The sequence below is a fragment of the Bidens hawaiensis genome, unplaced genomic scaffold (genome assembly GCF_021521415.1).
Source record: "Bidens hawaiensis isolate Kalapana, Puna unplaced genomic scaffold, B.hawaiensis_p1.1 tig00025707_1, whole genome shotgun sequence".
NCBI classification, from domain to species: Eukaryota; Viridiplantae; Streptophyta; class Magnoliopsida; order Asterales; family Asteraceae; genus Bidens; species Bidens hawaiensis.
Genome location: NW_027494110.1, coordinates 1,517 through 22,595, shown reverse-complemented (window position 1 = coordinate 22,595; position 21,079 = coordinate 1,517). Strand labels below are relative to the sequence as shown.

The following is a 21,079-nucleotide window of genomic DNA, read 5'->3' as shown; positions in this document are numbered from 1 at the left end:
TATACATGAATAGTTGAAATGTGAGAGGAACCAGATAATAATTTTTAATATATATAATAGGCTTTGCGATTCAAAAGGTTATAGCGACACAGCTTGTTGCTCGTTTACCCATTATCCAGATGTAGCTCGATTTGTGTTATATATAAAAGGATACGTAACATTATTGGAAAATATATATATATATATATAATCATTCTCACTAATTCATCATCCTCCATGACCAATAAGCCGTAACACGCTCTTGTATAATAAGAGCACATGATGTTTACATGTTTGTTTGGATTGATTTGTTTACAATGTTTTAAAAGGTGAAATTTGAATTATTAAGCCTTTGAACACTTTGAATTTTTGAGTTGTTCCGTTACGTGTCAAATGAATAATGAATCGTAACATCTATTCCTCCGATCTCTCTCACATCATAACACCCGTAAAATATATTTGCTAAGGTTATCATTATCCATATTTTTGCTAACTAAACGTTACATACATACATGACACACTTCTCTCTCTATTCTCCTGTCGTGAAAAGAAAAGGACAGTAATCATAACATATAATAATATAATATTGACATAGCAGACTTCTCTGTGAACATTAATAGGGTTTAGTGACGTCTAGATAGTAGCTTCACCTCACGTGCACCAACTCTATTATTATCTTTTGTACACTATTCAAGTATGGCTCCACTCAACAGTCAACAACATCTCATACTTCAATTTTATTTTATTTTTTTTAAAGATCAAAACATAAATTAATTAAAATTTACACCGGGACAATTACAAACACAACATTCCCTTTAAACACAACGTTCCCTTCTGAATAGCAAACCCTACCCTACTAAACACAACGTTCCCTTTAGCATGGGCGGAGTTACTGCTGACCACCTGCTGAACCCGCTTAAGAAACTGAACTGCGTCAGGGCCGAGAACGCCAAAGGTGTCGAAAGCAAACGGTATGAACACGTGCTGATTCTCAAGGCACGCTTTCTCGTGCTTTGCTACTTTACCGGCCTCTGCCTTGTTTATCGCATGACCTACCACAAACCCATGGTCACGTAGCCCAACGAAGGGGGACACATCTGTCAAATCAACGCACGCGTGCCTCCCTTTTTCCCATCCAAAAACAAGAATGTCAGCGGGTCGTAGGGTTGATCTCACATCTAAAGGGTCGGTTAAGAAGTTCACCGGGGCTTCCTTTTTTGCCGAGATCCCGGCCAGCTTAAGGACGTCGTAAAGCACATCTCGAACTAGATCATGTCGATATTTAAAGTCTGGTAATTATTTGCAATGGACTGCATGCTCCCCAAAAGAATCCAAACAAGCCTTTCGGCATACGGGGCACGGGTCATCCACCGGGAAAAGGGGTACCATCAACCGGTATTTGATGATGGCCTGATATTCCACTGGCGACATACATTGCCCAAAACCTTCAATGGGAACAACTGACAGGAAATACTGAGCGTGAGGGGCACGTAAACATTCAAACACGGCTCGCTGCCGCGGAGACAAAGCGAACTTCTCTTCAACTGTCTTGACGATTTCACCATATAAGGCATTCGCCAAAATTTTCTGGGCTTTAGGAGGGGCGGTGTCTTTAAAGTCGAAACCGCCAAGATCAAGATCAGGAAGAGAAATATGCAGGGTATCCAACGCACCCCTATAATCAGAGTCAAACAGCCCACCCCCACACTCCCGTAGGATGTGGTCTTAAAGAACCCAAGATTGGGCCCTTGAAGCCACAAAAGCGTAGGAAGAGGCATCCTTAGCCGAGCAAATCCCAAGACCCCCAAAACGGGTTGGGAGGGAAGCTAACCTCCATTGGAGGTCCCCAAAAAAGGCACCACCACAAACAACAATGTCCTCGATCGCTTTCCTAAGACCCGTGTCAAAAACAGAGACGGCTCCTCCGACATAGGAAGGCTGACACGTCCTAAGCCCAAACAGAAGTTTAGCGACCCCCATACACGAACGAAGCAGGAGGAGTTCACTTTGAGGGTCATGAAGGCCTTTGAGGCATTCCATCAGCTCAACAACACGTTTTGCTCTTTTGAGGGCCAAGCCACTAATAAACTCCTCGTTTCTACTGACAGCACCACCCAAAAGTTTCACACCATGCACTGGCCTACCAATCTCCCGTGGAAATAAACCCTCTTGAGTCTTCGCCCCATCACATGTAGGCCAAAAAACTTCAGTTTTTTTGATGTTGAGAAGGAGGCCCAAAGAGGGGCCCTCCACTCTGATGATGTCTAAATCCTTGGCAACCTGAGTAGCGTATCCAATAAGGGTTCCATCATCCAGGTACCAGGCGTGAAAAAGAAGCTTACACGATCTATGAACCGGTGGACAAGGGGGTGTAAAACAAGGGCAAACAGGAGAGGCCCTAAGGGATCCCCTTGCTGAACCCCTGTGGAAGACCAAATATTATCATTTCCCACATAAAGCCTAGCTGGCTGCCCGTATAAAAAATCAACCCAAGCAGAGATGGATGGACACATTTTCCTTACCTCATTTAAAATAGCAGTTCTATCCACAAGGTTAAAGGCATTTGAAAAATCGACGGTAAGCATAGCCAACGACCCGTCTCGGTGGTGCGCATTTACAAACCTATTCGCACTATGAAGAACTGCCTCAGCCCCGTTTGGAACCCCGACCCCAAACTGAAAGTCGCCAAGGTATTTGGCCATATCCTTCCCCACCCCCTTCATAGCCACCTTGGAGAGTACTCTCCTCCAGATTGAACCCACTGCAATAGGTCTAATACCATTATCGGGCTTGAGAAGAGGCGTAAGGGGAACAGATGCAATGAACCCCGCCAAACTCCTAGGGCACCCACCCCTCAAACACAAGTTAACCATAGCAGCAGTCGCCCTAAGTAGATTAGCCGCAATCACGGACCCCTCCCCACAAAGGGCGTCCAAAAGGTGCTGAGCCCTCAAACCATCTCTCCTATACGACGTCCCTTTAGGGAAGGATTTGATGCACACCAGTACACTGTCAGTCTCTGCTACACGGGGAGGCTCTGCTGGTAAGAAATCGGGCATGGTAGGGGGAGGCATACACGGGTGTTTATCCTCGAGAGCCTTCAAAGTTTTCTTATCAAGTGGTGCGACCCCAGAAGAACATAGAACCTTAATTGCAGCGTTAAAATGACCATCGAAAACCTTACGTAAGCATTGCTTGACGTTAGAACCCCTATCCTCGCTTTTTTTATCAGACCCTTTCTTAAAACCGTTTGGGCCCTCCATCGCAGGTTGAGCAAACAAAATTGATTTTTTTCTTTTCCAAATGGCTGTTATTTAAGTTGTTGAGAGGGAAATTAAGATGTTAACACACTAGAAAAAGTTGTTGGTAAATTAATGTATCATTTACACTATGGAGATAAGAGAGAAGGAGACACTCATTGGTATTATTTATACATCGGCCAATCATACACCGTCATTTCATTTTTACCTCAAGTATTCACAAACCAGAAAATAACTAGCACCACATACCCATAAGTACTCTAAAACCTTAGCAAATGTATTATTAACAATTAAACAACTGTATAAATGATTATTTTGTGGTCAATTTATATGTAAAATTACTTTTTTTTTGGAACAACAAGGCTTATATTAAACTTAAAACAAAAAGAACAAGTTAACAGAAACTCAGCAAGAAACTGAGGAACAAGGCCAAAGAGGACCAAAGAAACTAAACCAAAACACCTAATACATCATTCCATCCAAGTTAAAACCAAACCATAAGCTCCACTCCCTTATAGAAATCTTCGACCGTATAGAGAGCCACAAGAAAGCCAGTTCTTTTATATCGCCCAATACTTTATGAATCAAAATAGTCTTGCCTTCAAAAATCTTCTTGTTACGATTACACCATAAACTCCACATCGTAGCGAAGAATACGGTAATAAGCAATTTCTTTTTCACCTTGTTTTAACTCCAATCATTCCCAAAAACAAAATTGATTTGACATCTACAAAATTGCCCGGGCTAGGAATTTTGACCCACCTACAAACCTCTTCCCAAATGGCCACCGAAAACGGGCAACTTGCCAAAAGATGATCCGCGTCTTCATCCTCAATAGAACAAAAGGGACATTGCAAATCCGCAAATGTTATACCCATATCGGCTAGGGCACTATGTAAAATTACTAACATATCAATATGAATGTTAAATAACACGACCGAACCGCTGACACCGGTTAGCCAAATCAAATAAAAGATTATGTGTGTTCATTTCCATTCGCAAACCGTTCATGAACAAGAAATTTTATTTGGTTGTATGATAAAAGCTTTAGGTTAACGAACATGGACAATGCCTTATTTGATATCGTTCGTTGGCTTTACAACCCTAAGCATAGCTGTGGAAATGAGTTTTATGACTTTGATTGAATAGGTTAGAGACTTCATACATCCTCAACATGGATACTTTTCACAAAGTCCAACATCTGTATTAAAAGTTTAAAACCGACTATTATAGCTAGATGTAGAATTAGGTGACAATCTCTAGTTGTTTATCTGATCCTTCAAGTCACTATGAAAATGCATACCTAAACAGTCTTTCAACTAGATTTTGTGTGTACTAGTATGATAGTAGTCTATTATTCACAACGGGCATCTTTCATGGTTTGTTGGGTTATACCATCGTATTGTTATGTTTAATTTGAAGACAATAAGATTTCAAGTCTAAACCTTTATTGTATTGATTAATAAGTTGTTGTTGTTACTTGATTACAAATAACCCCTATTTATAACCATACAATTACTTGTTAGACAAAAATACGAGGAAAACTAACTCAATAACCCCCTAGGTTTGTAAGTACGACAACTAGGTCCCCGCACTTACGCAAGATTACACTAACAATCACCCCCTAATCTTGTGACACCGATGAAGCTTCGCATCTCGTTAAACTTCAACCGTGGCAACGCTTTTGTAAGGATGTCTGCTCTTTGTAAATCTCCACTGACATGCTCCACCTTGATTTGTTCTCTCTTGATGCACTCCCGAATGAAATGGTAACGTGTGTTGATGTGCTTGCTTCTCCCGTGAAAAACCGGGTTTTTCATCAAGGCAATAGCCGATGAATTATCCACCTTCAACATCACGATTTCCTCCTTTTCTCCGGTCATCTTTGACAACAAACCCCGAAGCCATAAGGCTTGACATGCAGCCGATGGAGCTGCCATAAATTCAGCCTCACATGATGATAACGCCACCGTTCCTTGTTTCTGAGAAACCAATGATATCGGTGATGTACCATAGTAGAAAATCAAACCTGAGGTGCTCCGACCATCATCCATATCCACCGCATGACTACTATCACTATACCCGTGCAACATATTGTTTCCGCCTCTCGAGTAAGTAATACCAAAATCTAGTGAACCTCTTAGATATCGGAGAATATATTTAACCACTTGAGCATGAGCTTGAGTTGATGATTGCATGAACCGACTTGCATAACCAACCGAGTAGCTCAAATCGGGTCTCGTATGAGTTAAATACCGCAAGCTTCCGATTATCTTTCTATAACCAGTCGGATCTACCTTCGAATTTTCATCTTCCTTTGACAACTTTAAGCCTGGTTCCATAGGAAATTGAGTCGAGTTGCACTCCCAAAGACTTGCTTCTTTTAGGATATTCGTTGCATAACCGCTTTGCTTTAACGTTATCCCACGATCACTTTGCTTCACTTCGATCCCGAGATAGTAATGCAACAACCCGAGGTCACTCATCTCGAACCTTGACTCCATTTGTCTTTTGAAATTTTCAATTTCTTGCTCACTTGTACTCGTGACAATCAAATCATCAACGTAAACTCTAACGAGTAGTAGCCTTTGACCGGAACACCGTTTGTAAACCGCTTGTTCTTGTTTACATCGAGTGAAACCGAGTTCTTTTAACGACCCGTCTAGTTTAGTATTCCACGCCCTTGGAGCTTGGCGTAGACCGTATAACGCTTTAGCCAACTTGTACACTTTTCTTTCTTCACCTTTCTAAACGAACCCATCCGGTTGAAACACATACACCTCTTCTTTTAAATCACCATAAAGAAACACGGATTTTATATCCAAGTGATGAACTTCCCAACCTCGGTTTGCTGCTAACGCGAGTAAAAGTCGAATGGTTTCGATTCTCGCCACCGGTGTGAACACCTCTTTGAAATCGATCCCATATTTCTGAACATACCCCTTAGCTACGAGTCGAGCCTTGTACTTGGTTATTTTCCCGTCTTCATCTCTTTTGATTTTATAGACCCACTTTAAACCTATTGGTTTTACTTTGGGTGGTGCTTCGACTAACCGCCATGTCTTGTTTCTTTCTATCGACTCGATCTCCGCTTCCATTGCTTTTCTCCAATGTTTTTCGTTATTCGCTTCACGAAAATTTACCGGTTCATCATCGAATAATAATAGGAGATTTACCTCGTCGGTTGTCGGGTCTTGCTCGGCGGGTGTCGGTATACCTTTAACCAGAAAGTCACTAAATTTCTTGGGTAAAACCGTCTTTCGAGTAGTTCGACGCGGTTGAATAAATGTTATCGGTGTGATGAACTAGGGCACTTTTCCACGTGTCCGGGCACATCAGTTTACGGCCCCGTACACCCCACATCAAAAACGAGTGATGAACCACTTCTCCCTATAGGTCTTGTGGTAGTGACATCGCCTTTAACAAACTTCGAGTCGTACCAAGTATGGTTCGGTTTCTTCTTTCAACCACTCCGTTTTGATGTGGGGTGTACGGGGCCGTAAACTGATGTGCCATACCTATACTTTATAAGTAATCTTCTAACACATGGGATGTAAACTCACCCCCGTTGTCGGTTCGTATGGTATTGAGTTTCTTTCCCGTTTCGTTTTCCACCCTTTTTCACGAAATCAATGAGTAAGCCGCAACTTGGTCTTTCGTCTTTATCGTGAAAACCCACATATAGCGGGTGTAATCGTCAACAACAAGCAAAAAGTATCGGTTGCCACCGTGTGTCTCGGGAGAAATCGCGCCACAAACATCGGCATAAACGAGCTCGAGCGGTACCTTTGCACGATAATTGGATTCTTTTGGGATATCCGATCTTGTTTGTTTGCCTAGCAAACATGCATCACAAATTTGCATCGGGTGTTCGATTCTTGGCACTCCATCCGCGAGTTTCGAGAGACCCCGAAGGGCATCGAAATTCAAATGCCCCAATCGAGCATGCCATATCCATGCAGCATTATGCAAATTGACTTGTAAGCAAACCGGAGAAACAACCTTTAAATTAATTTATAAACCCGGTTAAAGGAACGCGGTACCTTGATTAGAAGTCTTCCATCTTGTTCAAATATCCATAAGATACCGTCTTGGATCGCGATCTTGCATCCTCCTTCGTCTAATTGCCCGAGACTTATAATATTATTTTTGAGAGATGGAATGAAATAAACGTCACTCAAGGCTCGTTGTTCTCCCCTTTGACCTTCTACTACTATCGTGCCCCGACCTTCGATTTCGACACACGAACCATCACCGAAACTTACTTTACTGGTCTTGTTACGATCAATGTTGGAAAACCATTCCAGATTTTCCGTCATGTGGTTGCTCGCCCCATTATCAAGAATCCATGTGTTTTTATCACATGGGGTTAAGCATACTGCTTCGGATCAACGCGGTCTTCTTTTAGAAAAAACGACATCTTCCTTACTCTAAGCTACCGTCATCATGTTTAGAACCGGTCCGCCATCTTGAGCGAGGTTACTTTGATCGTTCGTCTCCTTGTTTCGGTTAGGACATGACATGGCAAAGTGCCCTAGTTCATCACACCGATAACATTTAATGTTTGACCGATCTTTCTTAACTCGGGGTTCTTTCTTTTCCCGATCCACAACCTTACCCTTTCCCTTGTTCTTTTGACTTGATTCGGTTCCCATCTTGCCTTTCCCATGATGCATTTCTTGATTGCTTTTAGCTTTCCATTCTTCATATGTATATAGGAGTTGTTCTTGCTTAACGGAAACATGTTTGTCTTCATCTCCAGATCGTTCCTCAAACGCTTTTAGGCGTCCAACGGCTTCATGGAACGTCATGGTCTTTATATCGGCAAACTGTTCAATAGTAGCAACAATCGCTATATTCCTCTTTCTCGGAACGGACTTCAAAAGCTTTCTCACAAGGGTCTTCTCTTCAAACGGTTCTCCAAGATTGCTTGCTTTGGAAGCTATTATGCTAATCTTGGTCGAGAAGTCATCAATCGTGTCCGTTTCTTTCATCCTGAGTACATCGAACTCATGTTGAAGAGACTCAATACGTGCTTCTATCAACCCCAACAAAACGAGTCTTAAGTGCATCCCATATCTCTTTAGCGGTGGAAAGGTGAGCCACTTGCATCACCAACGCCTCCGGCATGCCTTGATAAAGGTACACAATCGCCAACCCATCTATCTTCGGGTCAACCACCGTTCCCGTTCTTGGTTCGATAGCCTCCAACAACCCTTGAAACCTTGAAGATGGCCTTGATTTTTACCGCCAAATCGTATAATTAATGGACGTAAGAATCGAAAACTGAATCGAGAGAGAACTCGGTTCTTTGGGAAAACCGACTTGATTATTTGGCCCTACGACTTAATTATTTGATTGATCACCCATCTTTTCTTGTTCATTGGTACTTCAAACCAAATCTTGATTCAATTTCTTGAACCAAAATTTTTTGATCTCTCTTGCTATGAAAGAAAACTTTAATTATCTCAAAATAATAATATCTTTGAACACCTTTTCTTTTTTTTCCCTTTCGTAGCCTATGCCCACAAAACAACAAAGATGCTTTGACTTTTGTGACTCCTCACAAACCCAAGCAAATTCACAAATTTGAAGTTGCTACTGTTAACGGAAAAACCAACCGACTCGTAACAATAATAATATCAAACTCGTAAGATGCTTTTATCTTCCGTCAGATTCTTGCTCGTCAAGCTTCTTTAAGCCCTTCACGAGAATCTTGCAATCTTGATCGATTGCCTTTACTCGCCGGACTTGACTTTGCCGTCGAAACCTTACGAACAGGTCGCCGGAGAATTTTAGATGGGTCACCGGAATTCAACGAATCACCAAATCTTTTTTCGGTGCCGCTCTTAATCTCTGATCTTTCAGAACCCGCCGCGACGGTCTTGCAATCAGATGTGATTGCCTTCCTCGCCGGACTCGGTCTTCGATCGGAGATGCCTAGCGCCGCCGGTGGTGTTGATCGATATTCAGGGCTCTGATGCCAATCGAAGACAATAAGATTTCAAGTCTAAACTTTTATTGTATTGATTAATAAGTTGTTGTTGTTCCTTTATTACACATAACCCCTATTTATAGCCATATAATTACTAGTTAGACAAGAATAGGAGGAAAACTAACTCAATAACCCCCTAGGTTTGTAAGTACGACAACTAGGTCTCCGCACTTACGCAAGATTACACTAACATAATTTACATAATATTATAAAATATTACATAATTATGTAATATGATATTACATAATTATGTTTAATTTACATAAAATATTATAATATATAAGTTTTAAAAAATCACAAATTGACTCTTTAATCTATATATAAACAACCAGTTTCAGTTGCCTCGATGCAAAACGGATTTTACACATCTATATATTTTACAATTATAGGACCCCAAAAAATATAACCGAACCGTTACCCCAACGTCAAAGGCATGGTTGTAGAATAGTTTATAAAAGGCAATCAGATATACTAGATTTGAGCCATTTGACTGTTTTAAATAATCAAACATTTATTTAATAATATTAATAACACGAAATATAAACCATTCCTTTCACAAACCAACCGGAGTGTGTATAGCCACCTCACTGATTAATTTTGGGCTAGTCGGCCAATTAATCGAGTCAATGGTCGAATCCGGTGAAAATCGTGATTAGTCGGACTTAGTCAACATTTTTCAGGCGAAGTTCCGGCCAAAATCGACGGTTTATGATGATGTTCTAGCCAAATTCAACGGTTTTTAATGAGATTTTGGCCAATTTCCGGCTAAAATGTATATATGTATATATAAAACTGAAAATTACATATAATAATGTATGTGTATGTATATAACTGAAAATTTTAAAGTCCGATCCGATTAATCCCGACTAATCACTAGTCCTCACCTCACCACTCGACTATCAATTTCTACACCACTGGATTTTTATTAATCAAACGTGTATTTAATAATTAATATTAATAACACGAAATATAAATTGCTCCTTTCACAAACCAACCGGAAAGTGTATAGACACCACCTCACTAATCAAATTTGGTTAGTCGGCCAATTAATCAAGTCAATGGTCAAACCCGATCAAAATCGCGATTAAACGGACTTCGTCAACATTTTTTTGGCAAGGTTCCAACCAAAATAGACGGTTTTCGATGATGTTCCGGCCAAATTCAGGGGTTTTAAATAAGAGTCTGGCCAATTTCCTGCTAATATGTATATATAAAACTGAAAATTACATATAAAAATGTATATGCATATATATAACTGGAAATTTTTTATTAAAGTCCGATCCAATTAATCTCGACTAATCACTAGTCCCCACCACACCGTCCGACTATCGATTTCTAGACCACTGAATTTTAATTAATCAAACATTTAATAATATTATAACACGAAATATAAACTGTTCCTTTCAAAAACCAACCGGAATGTGTATAGCCATGCATATGCATGTGTCAAGGCATGAATACTGCCAACTTATTATCTTTTATCTTCCACTGGATTCTATATATAAATAGTAACCAAACTATCTAAACAAAACCATCACATTAATTAACACACTAACTTCTTAAACCATGGCTCCATCAATCTCCACTATCCACTCAAGCCCACTCAACATTCTTGACTTTGTGGTAAACAAAGGTCATGGGGTCAAAGGGTTATCAGACCTGGGGATCAAGACATTACCATATCAGTACATTCAACCGTCACAAGAGCGGTTTGATCATACTACCAACGAAGAATTTAATAAAGATTCAATCCCGGTTATTGACTTGTCGAAATGGGATGATCCCAAAGTAACAAAAGCGGTATGTGATGCCGCGGAAAAATGGGGATTTTTCCAAATAATAAACCATGGAGTTCCAATGCATGTTCTTGAAAATGTGAAAGATGCAACTCATAATTTTTATGAATTGCCAGCCGAAGAAAAGCTGAAATACTCGAAAGAGCAATCGGTTACCAATAGTGTTCGGTTTGGTACGAGCTTTACTCCTGAAGTGGAGAAAGCGCTCGAGTGGAAGGATTATCTTAGCTTGTTCTTTGTTTCTGATGATGAGGCTGCTTCTCTTTGGCCTCCAGTTTGTAGGTACAAGTATTTGTTTGATTTAGAAGTGATAAACTTAATAATTAACTAACTGTGTTAAGTTATGTAAATATATATTAATCCACTTATGGTACGTAGTATATATGAAGAAAACATGCATATGTCAATAAGTATGTTAATTATAGACTTTGAAAATCTCACTAGATCGTCATAAGTTTTTACTAAAAATAAGGTATTATAATCATTTTGAGGTAACAAAAACTGTTTGATTAGTTAATTTGCATAATTATATAACCATTTTTTAAAAAAATGTAAGAAAATATAACCAAGAATCTAGCATTTATTAATCTATCAAGAGTAAACTGAGCGGATTTCGTCCCCATGGTTTGTCTATATCTACGGTTTTAGTCCAATAGTTACAAATTTACGATATTTTTTCTTGTGGTTTCATTTCACATGCAATTAAACCCGACCCCACGACCCTGTTAAGTCTGATCGTTAAATCCATTAGCGTGCCCCTAACGTGAGGGGCATTTTTGTTCTTTTACTCCCAAAATAAACCCCAACTCTAATTCGCAAGCCCCCTCACACGAGGGGTTGGGGTGTATTCAGGAAAAAAAAGAACAAAACGGTCCATCACGTTGATGGTGTTTAACGATCAAACTTAATGGGGTTGGTGGGGTCGAGTTTAATTGCAAGTGAAATGAAACCACAGAGAAGAATCTTATACATTTGAAACTATTGAACAAAACCCGTAGATTTAGACAAACCACGAGGACAAAAACAGCAGTTCACTCTTTTGTTTAATAGTTAACTTTAAAGCTATATTTTGATCCTAGTTGATGGAAGAGATTAAAGTAACTAGGTTTGATCATTAAATAAGTAAACTGTATTAAATTTGACACATCTAGTTAGTAGTTATTTATATACTTATATATACTTGACTTCATTAAATTTGACACATCTAGTTAGTAGTTATTTATATACTTATATATACTTGACTTCATTATATAGTTTCAAATATAAAGTATCTTTGTGACCACAGGAATCAAGCTTTGGAATATATAAAGAGTTCCGAAACCGTTGTCAAGAAGCTGCTCAAGATACTGATGAATGGACTAAACGTAAAAGAAATCGACAAGACTAAAGAGTCGATTCTAATGGGATCAAAGAGGATCAACCTTAACTACTATCCAAAATGTCCTAACCCTGAGCTCACTGTCGGTGTGGGCCGTCATTCAGACGTGTCCACACTCACAATACTACTTCAAGATGACATTGGGGGGCTTTACGTACGAAACATAGATTCTATGAAATGGGTTCATGTCCCTCCGGTTAATGGATCTTTGGTAATTAACGTTGGAGACGCACTTCAAATCATGAGTAACGGTAAATACGAAAGCGTTGAGCATCGTGTAATTGCTAATGGAAATGATAACAGGATTTCTGTCCCGATATTTGTCAACCCGAGGCCTAGTGACGTTATTGGACCTTTGGCGGAAGTGATTGAGAGTGGAGAGAAACCGATCTACAAAAATGTACTCTACTCGGATTATGTCAAGCATTTTTTTAGAAAGGCTCATGATGGGAAGGCCACCGTTGATTTTGCAAAGGTGTGAAACAAAAGTATATGTTTTTGTCTTGTTTTTTGTTTTCTGAATAAAGAATAAATGAGTGTCATATGTAATGTATGGAGAATGGTATATGATATCAACGTATCGATTACTTTTAATTCGAGAAGTTAAACTTTCAATTTGTTACTAGTTTACAGTTTTGCTACGTTTATTATGGGTGCTACTGTTTATCGTACACCACGCTTTACCTTAGAAGTTAGAAGAGTATTGATAAAGTCCGTGAGTTTGACTCGCTATACGTACAAAAAAGTGCACTTGGTCTATCAAGGTTGTCTAGGTTACACAAACAACTTTTATTAAGTTTTTATTAAGAAAAAAAATCAATAAGAGACCCCAATTATAAACCCAAATAAACAATCTATACAATATTATGTAGCTCGGTTATATATAAAATAGTAAGAGTAATATTCAATTAAAAACTACCAAAAAGTATTCATAGTTTATAAAATATTTGTATTGTTTATGTATAATCTAGACCACAACAGGTTGTGTATAATGTGTATACGTGTAAGAGTACGCGTATGCGTATGTGTGTATATATGCATTAGTAATATAGTGTGGGTATGTAGAACTATCCAATGGGTCCGAACTGGCCTAGAATCGATTGTGCAGAAAAAAAAAATGTGAACCGAAAATCAACCATGAATGGTAAGGCTGGTCTCGGGTTGATGGGTGTTGTAAGACAAGTACCATAAGGTTTTAGGTCAAGGTTGAAATGGTGAGTTGTTCAATGTGTTACCGTTCTTCCGAGTGTGGTTATCGTAGCCCACACATAGGTGCAAAACACGTACCATTTGAAGTAGCAGAAGCACAGAATATGAAATATCCGTATATATATTTTATTTAATAAACAAAAACTTTTCAACTATTTTCTTCGTCAATCCATACCAGTAAAAGTTGAGAAGTATGGATTGACGAATGAGAGGGCAGAAAGTTTTTGTATATTAAAATAAACAAAAAGAAGTGTGGTTTTTTAAAAAGAAAAGAAAAAGACAAACTAAACCCACATATGTACGTATTAAAATACAGAAGACTTTGCACCAATAGGCTTGCAGTGTACCATATGTAGAAAAAGTAGAAAACGACTTGTCCTTGCTTTTAGTCTTAGGGTGAATATTGTTATTCTATAGGGAAAAAAATAGAGAAAAAAAAGCTTATAATTAAAGGTGCACAAAACCGGTTTGAGCTATAAACCGAATCGGATTGGTCAACATATAATAAAATTCGGTTTTTTTTTTGAGGGGGGGGGGGTGGGGGTTGTTGACTTGTTATTACCTTGGGTCGGGTCCAAAACTGGTTTTAGATGCTTTCAGTCAACGAGACTACGAACTGGTATACAAACTAACGATTGGGACGGGTCCAAACCCGTTTTTTTATTTTACCGAAGTGGGCCGGGTTATAAACCGGATATTTTGGAAACCTATAAAATCAAAATCTTCGTCGGAGACTCTGGATTCCGGCCACCGGATTCGATAATATTATCATTTCACCTTAGCAACGATTCAAGGTACGATCTCAATCTCAGTGATTCCAGTAATCAATTGTCGTGATTTTGTAATCCGTAATAAACCCTAAATCTTCAATTTTAATATCATTCAAATTAATGTTTAATTTGTTGTCAGATGGAGGAGCAGTTTGTGCTTAGGGTTCCACCGTCTATTGCTCAGCAGATTGAACGTCTGTTGTTAACTGGGAATGATAATGATCATGAAAATAATGACTCACTCGATTTGCTATTTTCTGGTAAGATTATGAACTGAAATTAGTTATTGTTTCACTAAAAATAATGATATTAAGTTAGTTAGTTAGTTAGTTTGTTAGTTAGTTAGTTGTGTTGTTGTGAATTCAAATCGAATTCGAATTCGGTTTATGAACGTTTGAATTCGGTTTGGTTCGAATTTAGTTAGGTTCGAAATTTGAATTCAAATTATGATTTTTATTTATTGATTTATATACACATAGTCATAGATATTGTTATCTGTAGGGGTGCAAATGAGCTAGACCGAGCCTGAACTCAACGAGGCTCAAGCTCGGCTCGTGGGTCATTTTTTCAAACTCTAGCTCGGCTCAGGCTCGGCTTGTTTCGAGCTTGTTTTCTAAGGCTCGAGCTCGGCTCGTTTTGAGCTTTTTATCTAAAGTTTGAGCTTGGCTAGTTTATTATACATACCGTTTTTATTATTTTTATATATTGTGAGAAAGCCTTGAAGGAGCCAAAGCTTGTGTGCAGTACTTTAAACGAGCTCATGCTCAGTTGTGTAGTGTGAAACTAATACATAGAAGTCCAAAAATTGGTTATGGTTTTCGAATTCTGTTTATTAATGTTTGAGTTTGGTTTGGTTCGAATTTAGTAATCGAATATGAATTTGGGATTTTGAACACGATTCAAAATTCGAATTCAAAATATGATTGTTATTTATTTTTATGTATGCACACATATTGTTATCTGTAGGGGTGAAAATGAGCCAACCGGAGCCTGAGCTCGACAAAGCTCGAGCGAGGCTCGTTTTGAGCTCTTGTTCAAATGCTCCAGTTCATGTCGTGAATCGTTTTTTTTTTCAAACTCGAGCTCGGCTCGTTTAAAGCTCTTGTTCTTAAACTCAAGCTTGGCTCGTTTTGAGCTTTTGTTCTTAAGCTCAAGCTTGGCTCGTTTCGAGCTTGGCTTGCTAATAGTTTTTTCAAACTCGAGCTCAACTCGTTTCGAGCTCTTGTAATTGAGCTCGAGCTCGAGCTTGGCTCGTTTCAAGCTCTTGCTCTAATGCTTGAGCTTGGCTCGTTTCAAGCTCTTGTTCTTAACAAACTTGGGCTCGGGACTTGAGTTGTTTTTTCAAACTTGGACTCGGCTCGTTACAGGCTTATTTTTTTTTCTAAAGCTTGAGCTTTGCTCGTTTATTATTTATTAATTAATTTATATACAGTCTTTATTATTTGTATATGTTTTAAGAAACCCTTAAAGGAGCCAAAGCTTGTGTGCAGTACCTTAAACGAGCTCGAGCTCGGCTGTGTTGTGTGAAACTAATACATAGAAGTCCAAAAGAGCTAAAATTTAAAAATACACAAGGCTCGCCGAGCCTAGACGATCTTCCCAGACAAGGTTCGAGCTCGGGCTCGATAACCTAACGAGTTTTATATGAGGCTCAAGCTCGGATCGGCTTGGCTTGTTTCAAGCTTTTTACTGATCCGATCTCGATTAGCTTGCGAGCGGGTCGGCTCGTTTGCACCCCTAGTTATCCGTGCTCTAATTTCTGGGCTTTTTCTCTACTTTTATTATTCTATTCGCACATTGCAGACGACGGTAGGAATGGCACATTTCTAATTGGAAATGACTGTTTTCCTGCTTCACTTTTGGACCTTCCGACTATCACGGAGTCATACAAAACTTATGATGATAATGTTCTGATCAAAACAGCAGATATAGCTCAAGTAGGTTGTCCGCCAGTCTTTGTGTTTCTTCTATTATAAATGTTTTCACATGAACATAGTGACAACTGTATAATGTAACAGATGATTGTGGTTAGAGAAGAGGGTGGCGCTGATCTACCGCCAGATGTAGTGGAAAGCCGCCATGGTCTTACCCCTCCTATGCGAGACGCTAGAAAGCGGAGGTTTCGCAGAGAACCTGATTTAAATGTATGATTTTTTATATTTTGTTTATGTTTTTGTAAGTTTTCTGCACTTTAAAATTTTAAATTATGATATGATGGTGTTTAATGTTTATATTAATTGCAGCCTGAACTTGTGCAAAGAGTTGAGAAAGATCTTTTGAACATCATGAATGGTGGAACTGCTGGAAATTTCGATATCCTTTTGTAGTTTTACTTATATTTGTCTAATACGCGAACGTTTTGATACCACATTAAACTTGAAAACACGTGAAAATCACTTTTAACCACATAATTTTTAATTTTTTTACTTTTTTCATTCAAAAAGAAAATAAATAATGTATATACAGAGATCACGAAGTTAAAAAAATCATATTTTAGTGGTTTTTATTTGAATCATCCCCTGCATTTATGATTGTTTATATACTTATTTTCCTTGACTTTAGTTTTTTGTTCACATATGACTGAACAAAATGAAATTGGTGATATGAAGAAAGCTGCACCGGCACTTGCAGCAAAACACGACGTTTCAGTGGCCGGAACGAATGTTGGGGAGCCCGAGAGAAGTGATTCTGATGATACTGATTCTTATGTTGATATGGATTAGAGTAAGCACATTTTTACTTATTCAAAATTTGTTTTCATCATTGCAATATTATTACATGTTACATTCATTTACCATGTTTTTCGCTTACCATAGTGCATTCAAACTCGTTTTACCTATATTCAATGAACTTAGTTACATGGGGTCTAATTTCTTCATATTTCAAGTTATACATATTTATCTATTCCAACTCTAAATAACTTATAAGTTATTGGTGTGTTACATTTTGATTAATTATCTGAAAAAATATAAAATAAATCTGTTTGCCCTTTTGAAGAAGTAACAGTTTATTTGAGATCTATTTATACTAAAAATAATTGCTTAATGTCACGTTCGAAGGTTAAGTGCCGTGTCAGCATTTTCCGAGGTAATCAATACACAATTGATTAGTGATGGGAAGCTTAAACTTATTATGTCTGTAAATGCTTTAGACAAGTTATGACCTAGCATTGGTTCTAAGAGATTTTAATGGAACAGTATTATACACAGCTTGTGGCTCAAGACATAGATGCCCAATTCAAATATTGGGTAGTCCCACATATATTCTTATTGAATATGTGGAGCTTTTATGGTTTGGACATCATGTTTGTACCATTGTGTCGTGCTTATCGACAGCTCGACATCATGTCCATGGCTAGATTTGCCTTGATAACAAGCTATGGAGCCATACTTTTAGATGTTGTTTGGATATACATTGGGCTGTAAACGAACCGAACGTCCGTCGAACCGTTCCGCGGGAAGTTCGTTTATGTTCATCTGTTTAATAAATGAACGAACACGAACAAAGAATTTCGATCGGTAAGCTTAACGAATTAACACGAACAGAGGCCGTGTGTTCACGAACGTTTGGTAATCTGTTTGTTTAGGTTCATCCGTTAATGTTCGCTTATATTCGTTCATTTACGTTCGTCCGGTTACGTTCGTTTACATATATATGTTCATTTATTAGAATTTTACTATTAAAATATTTATTTATTTTTTACTATTACTAATTTGATATAATTATGTTTATGATTGCCATGTTAAGCTTTTTTGGATACTATGTAGTGTTCTTCCAGATTTTTGGGTGATTTTGTGTTGATTTAGTGATTATTAATCTCAATTAATATATGTTCACTTGTGTTCATTTATGTTCATTTGTGTCCGTTAGTGTCAGGTTCCGTTCGTTTGTGTTCATTCGATAAAGTGTTCATGAACCGTCGTTTGTCTAATAAATACTCAACAGACGAACACAAACAATGTATTGTTCGTTTCGGTTTGTTTACAGCTCTAGATGTACATTGAACAAAGTACCATTAAAATAGGTTATGCATGAATGATTATTTTTCTCTAGTTTTTATGTTTCAAAACAATGAACTAGGTTACATAAAAACCATCAAACCATCTACAGATTTGTGCAATTAGTTAGGAAGACAGCTTAAGATTAGGTATATGGTTGAGGTTGACATTAATTTTATCGGTGATTCACTATACACGTCTTAACTAATATGTCTTAACAACCCATAAATTTGCTGTTTTTTTTGGTAGAATCATGTTATGTTTGTAACCCCATGTGGTATGCATCACTGATTTTGTTTGAAAGCATATGCCATTGTATTAGTGTATTAAATATGTTTATGTGGGTAGTAATGTTGGATTTTGAACTAGTTTTATGCAAATATAACATATCACCGCATACTGCGTGTTCATTCATGATCCTGAAGCGGCTCCGGGCCTGAATTTTAATTACTTTTTTGTGCGCAGCGCGTGCGTTATCAATACACCTACTGATTGTAGGGTCTATTAACCATTTAAGTTCACTTACTGTTGTGGAAAGAGATGGTCTTTTGAGTTTGATTAAACAATCAAATTATCAAAGGATAAAAATGTCTCATTTTTTAGTACTTGTTTTAGGCATTCGAAATCTTGAAGATTGCCATGTCTTCATGCATGTTCACATGAATGTGTTTGTCTATTCATGTTTATGTGTTTGTGTATTCTTATAAACATATTTTATTTGTAGGTAACTTTTATTACATGTTACAAAGATAATTTTTCCAAAACAAGCATTTTTTTAATTGTTTTTCTTTTTGACATTTTGCTTACGAATATCATATTCGTGACCATTTCATCGTTTTCATAAGACTGTGTGTTGTGGAGGGGCTTTACCGCCCCTCCACGTCATTGCCCTGTAGGAAACGGGGCTTTAAAGCCACTTTCATAAACCATGTTGTGAATTAAAGGCCCTTATCGCCCCCATTATATATATATATGTGTGTGTATGTATGTGTATATAAGAGAGAGAGAGAGAGAGAGAGAGAGAGAGAGCTATCAAAAGGCCCCACCACGTCCACATACAACCCATTTTCCCCTTGCACCCCCCCTCCCCTTCACCGCCCTATGACGCCCACACCGTGTAGTCTAAGTCATGGTTTAAGAATAAATCACCATCATAAGCCCTTTTAGTCCTTTTCATAATTATCCTTATTCTATATGTGCATGAGACATGTATAAGCCAAAGTTGCACAAAAAGAATTAAAAAAGGTGATTTTTAATTCGCATGATGAAACTATGAAAGTGACAAAAGTATACATCATGCCACCTTGCATACATGGTATGTTTGACTTTTAAAAACCCTACAACAATAGTCAACACAAGACTACATGGGTATGGTTGGGAGGGTGTTTTCAGGGTCACCCACCTTATACAATTAGTACAACCCTTATTGCATAACTTACTGCTCACTATAACATGATAGTCATACATGTGTTAACATTCTTTAATCTTTGTTTGTCATAGACTTGATGATATTATATCTTTTGGGAACTTGTGATGCAATTTGGGCTTTTGGTGATGGGTGGGTCATGGGTGAATGGGATTTGGTTTGATGTTTTGACTTTTTTTTATTTCTTTAATCCATAGTTTGGACTTTGTTGACTGTTGGGTGTGTATGGGTCGGGTCCATATTGGGCTAAAGTCGAACCAACAGCAAAAGTGTCGGCATTTGAGTTTTTAAAACCGTTCATGTTCGGTTTTCTCAGTTTAGCCATTTCGGCTTAAAAGTTTAGGCAAAAGAAATAAGTCAGCTAAAAATAATGAATTTGGGTCTATATATTTTTTTGTTAGTTAATAATTAATTAATTAATATGTATTTGTTAGTTCGGTTCATTTTTGCGCTTTAAGTTACACGCAAAATCAAAACCGACCTGAAAGTTTGGTTTTTACAAAAACCAAACCGTCGATTGTTTTACGATTTGGTTGTTTCGGTTTTTTCTATTTTGGATAAGTTTTTTTTAGGTTTAATGCACATTGCACACCCCAAGTTGATATTTCTAAAAGTTAATTGAAGCTTTATTTATGCGAGGCTTTATCCGTAAAAACAAAAATATATAAATATAGCAAGGGTTAAACGAATAGTTTTGAGTTACAAACCGAACCCGATCGTTAGACCACTAAACCTAGACTTGGAACAATAACTTAGAGGTCGTGGGTTTGAAACCGATCCTAAGCGCCAATCGCCTTGCCGCTGAGTGATGCTGATTTACCTCTCACGTGATGGGCCTGAAACGGTCTGGCGTGGGCCGGTTTGCGTGTCCAGAACAACACGTTTTTTGGAACAATAAACATTGAAAACCAAACCATTTCGATCTCATACCATCTGACTTTTTTCGACTTGGAAAGTTCTGTCACTTTTTCTAACTCCATTAATTTATGTTACAAATGGGGCTCTTAATCCAATCATTAGAAGCTAGTTAGGTTATAAAATTATGAAGTATATAATTATTTAAAAAATCATAACTAACTTATTAAATATTATGGTCTCCTATATAAATATTGTAGCAAGTAACAACATCACTAGTTGAGCTACAAATGTATATATTTTTGGCCATAAGATGAACCTATTTTCAAAAAGTGGTGGACCATTGGTTCTAAGAAGTTAATGTGACACCTCACCAAACCGTGCATAAATCGTCGGTGTGATATTGACATGCT

At 38.0% G+C, this 21,079-nt stretch overlaps 3 protein-coding genes across 3 annotated transcripts; 2 read left to right on the top strand and 1 right to left on the bottom strand.

The window, feature by feature from the left end:
* Positions 1 to 7,669: 7,669 nt before the first annotated feature.
* Positions 7,670 to 8,233, bottom strand: LOC143572064 (uncharacterized). The gene has a single exon (XM_077057322.1). The coding sequence runs from the start codon at positions 8,231 to 8,233 to the stop codon at positions 7,670 to 7,672; it is 564 nt and encodes a 187-aa protein (XP_076913437.1).
* Positions 8,234 to 10,782: 2,549 nt separating this feature from the next.
* On the top strand, positions 10,783 to 12,963 carry LOC143572048 (feruloyl CoA ortho-hydroxylase F6H1-3-like). Its single transcript, XM_077057313.1, has 2 exons — positions 10,783 to 11,312; positions 12,316 to 12,963. The coding sequence occupies exons 1-2, from the start codon at positions 10,801 to 10,803 to the stop codon at positions 12,887 to 12,889; spliced, it is 1,086 nt and encodes a 361-aa protein (XP_076913428.1). The 5' UTR covers positions 10,783 to 10,800; the 3' UTR covers positions 12,890 to 12,963.
* A 1,563-nt stretch (positions 12,964 to 14,526) lies between these two features.
* LOC143572045 (transcription initiation factor TFIID subunit 7-like) lies at positions 14,527 to 16,810 on the top strand. Its single transcript, XM_077057310.1, has 4 exons — positions 14,527 to 14,647; positions 16,191 to 16,324; positions 16,406 to 16,531; positions 16,631 to 16,810. The coding sequence occupies exons 1-4, from the start codon at positions 14,527 to 14,529 to the stop codon at positions 16,712 to 16,714; spliced, it is 465 nt and encodes a 154-aa protein (XP_076913425.1). The 3' UTR covers positions 16,715 to 16,810.
* Positions 16,811 to 21,079: the final 4,269 nt, after the last annotated feature.

Bases quoted from the DNA above. Each gene is read 5' to 3' on its own strand.
- LOC143572064 (XM_077057322.1), bottom strand. From the start codon at position 8,233: ATGAAAGAAACGGACACGATTGATGACTTCTCGACCAAGATTAGCATA.
- LOC143572048 (XM_077057313.1), top strand. From the start codon at position 10,801: ATGGCTCCATCAATCTCCACTATCCACTCAAGCCCACTCAACATTCTT. The intron at 11,313-12,315 runs GTACAAGTATTT...TTGTGACCACAG, and splicing joins CTTTGGCCTCCAGTTTGTAG to GAATCAAGCTTTGGAATATA.
- LOC143572045 (XM_077057310.1), top strand. From the start codon at position 14,527: ATGGAGGAGCAGTTTGTGCTTAGGGTTCCACCGTCTATTGCTCAGCAG. The intron at 14,648-16,190 runs GTAAGATTATGA...CGCACATTGCAG, and splicing joins ACTCGATTTGCTATTTTCTG to ACGACGGTAGGAATGGCACA. The intron at 16,532-16,630 runs GTATGATTTTTT...TATTAATTGCAG, and splicing joins GCAGAGAACCTGATTTAAAT to CCTGAACTTGTGCAAAGAGT.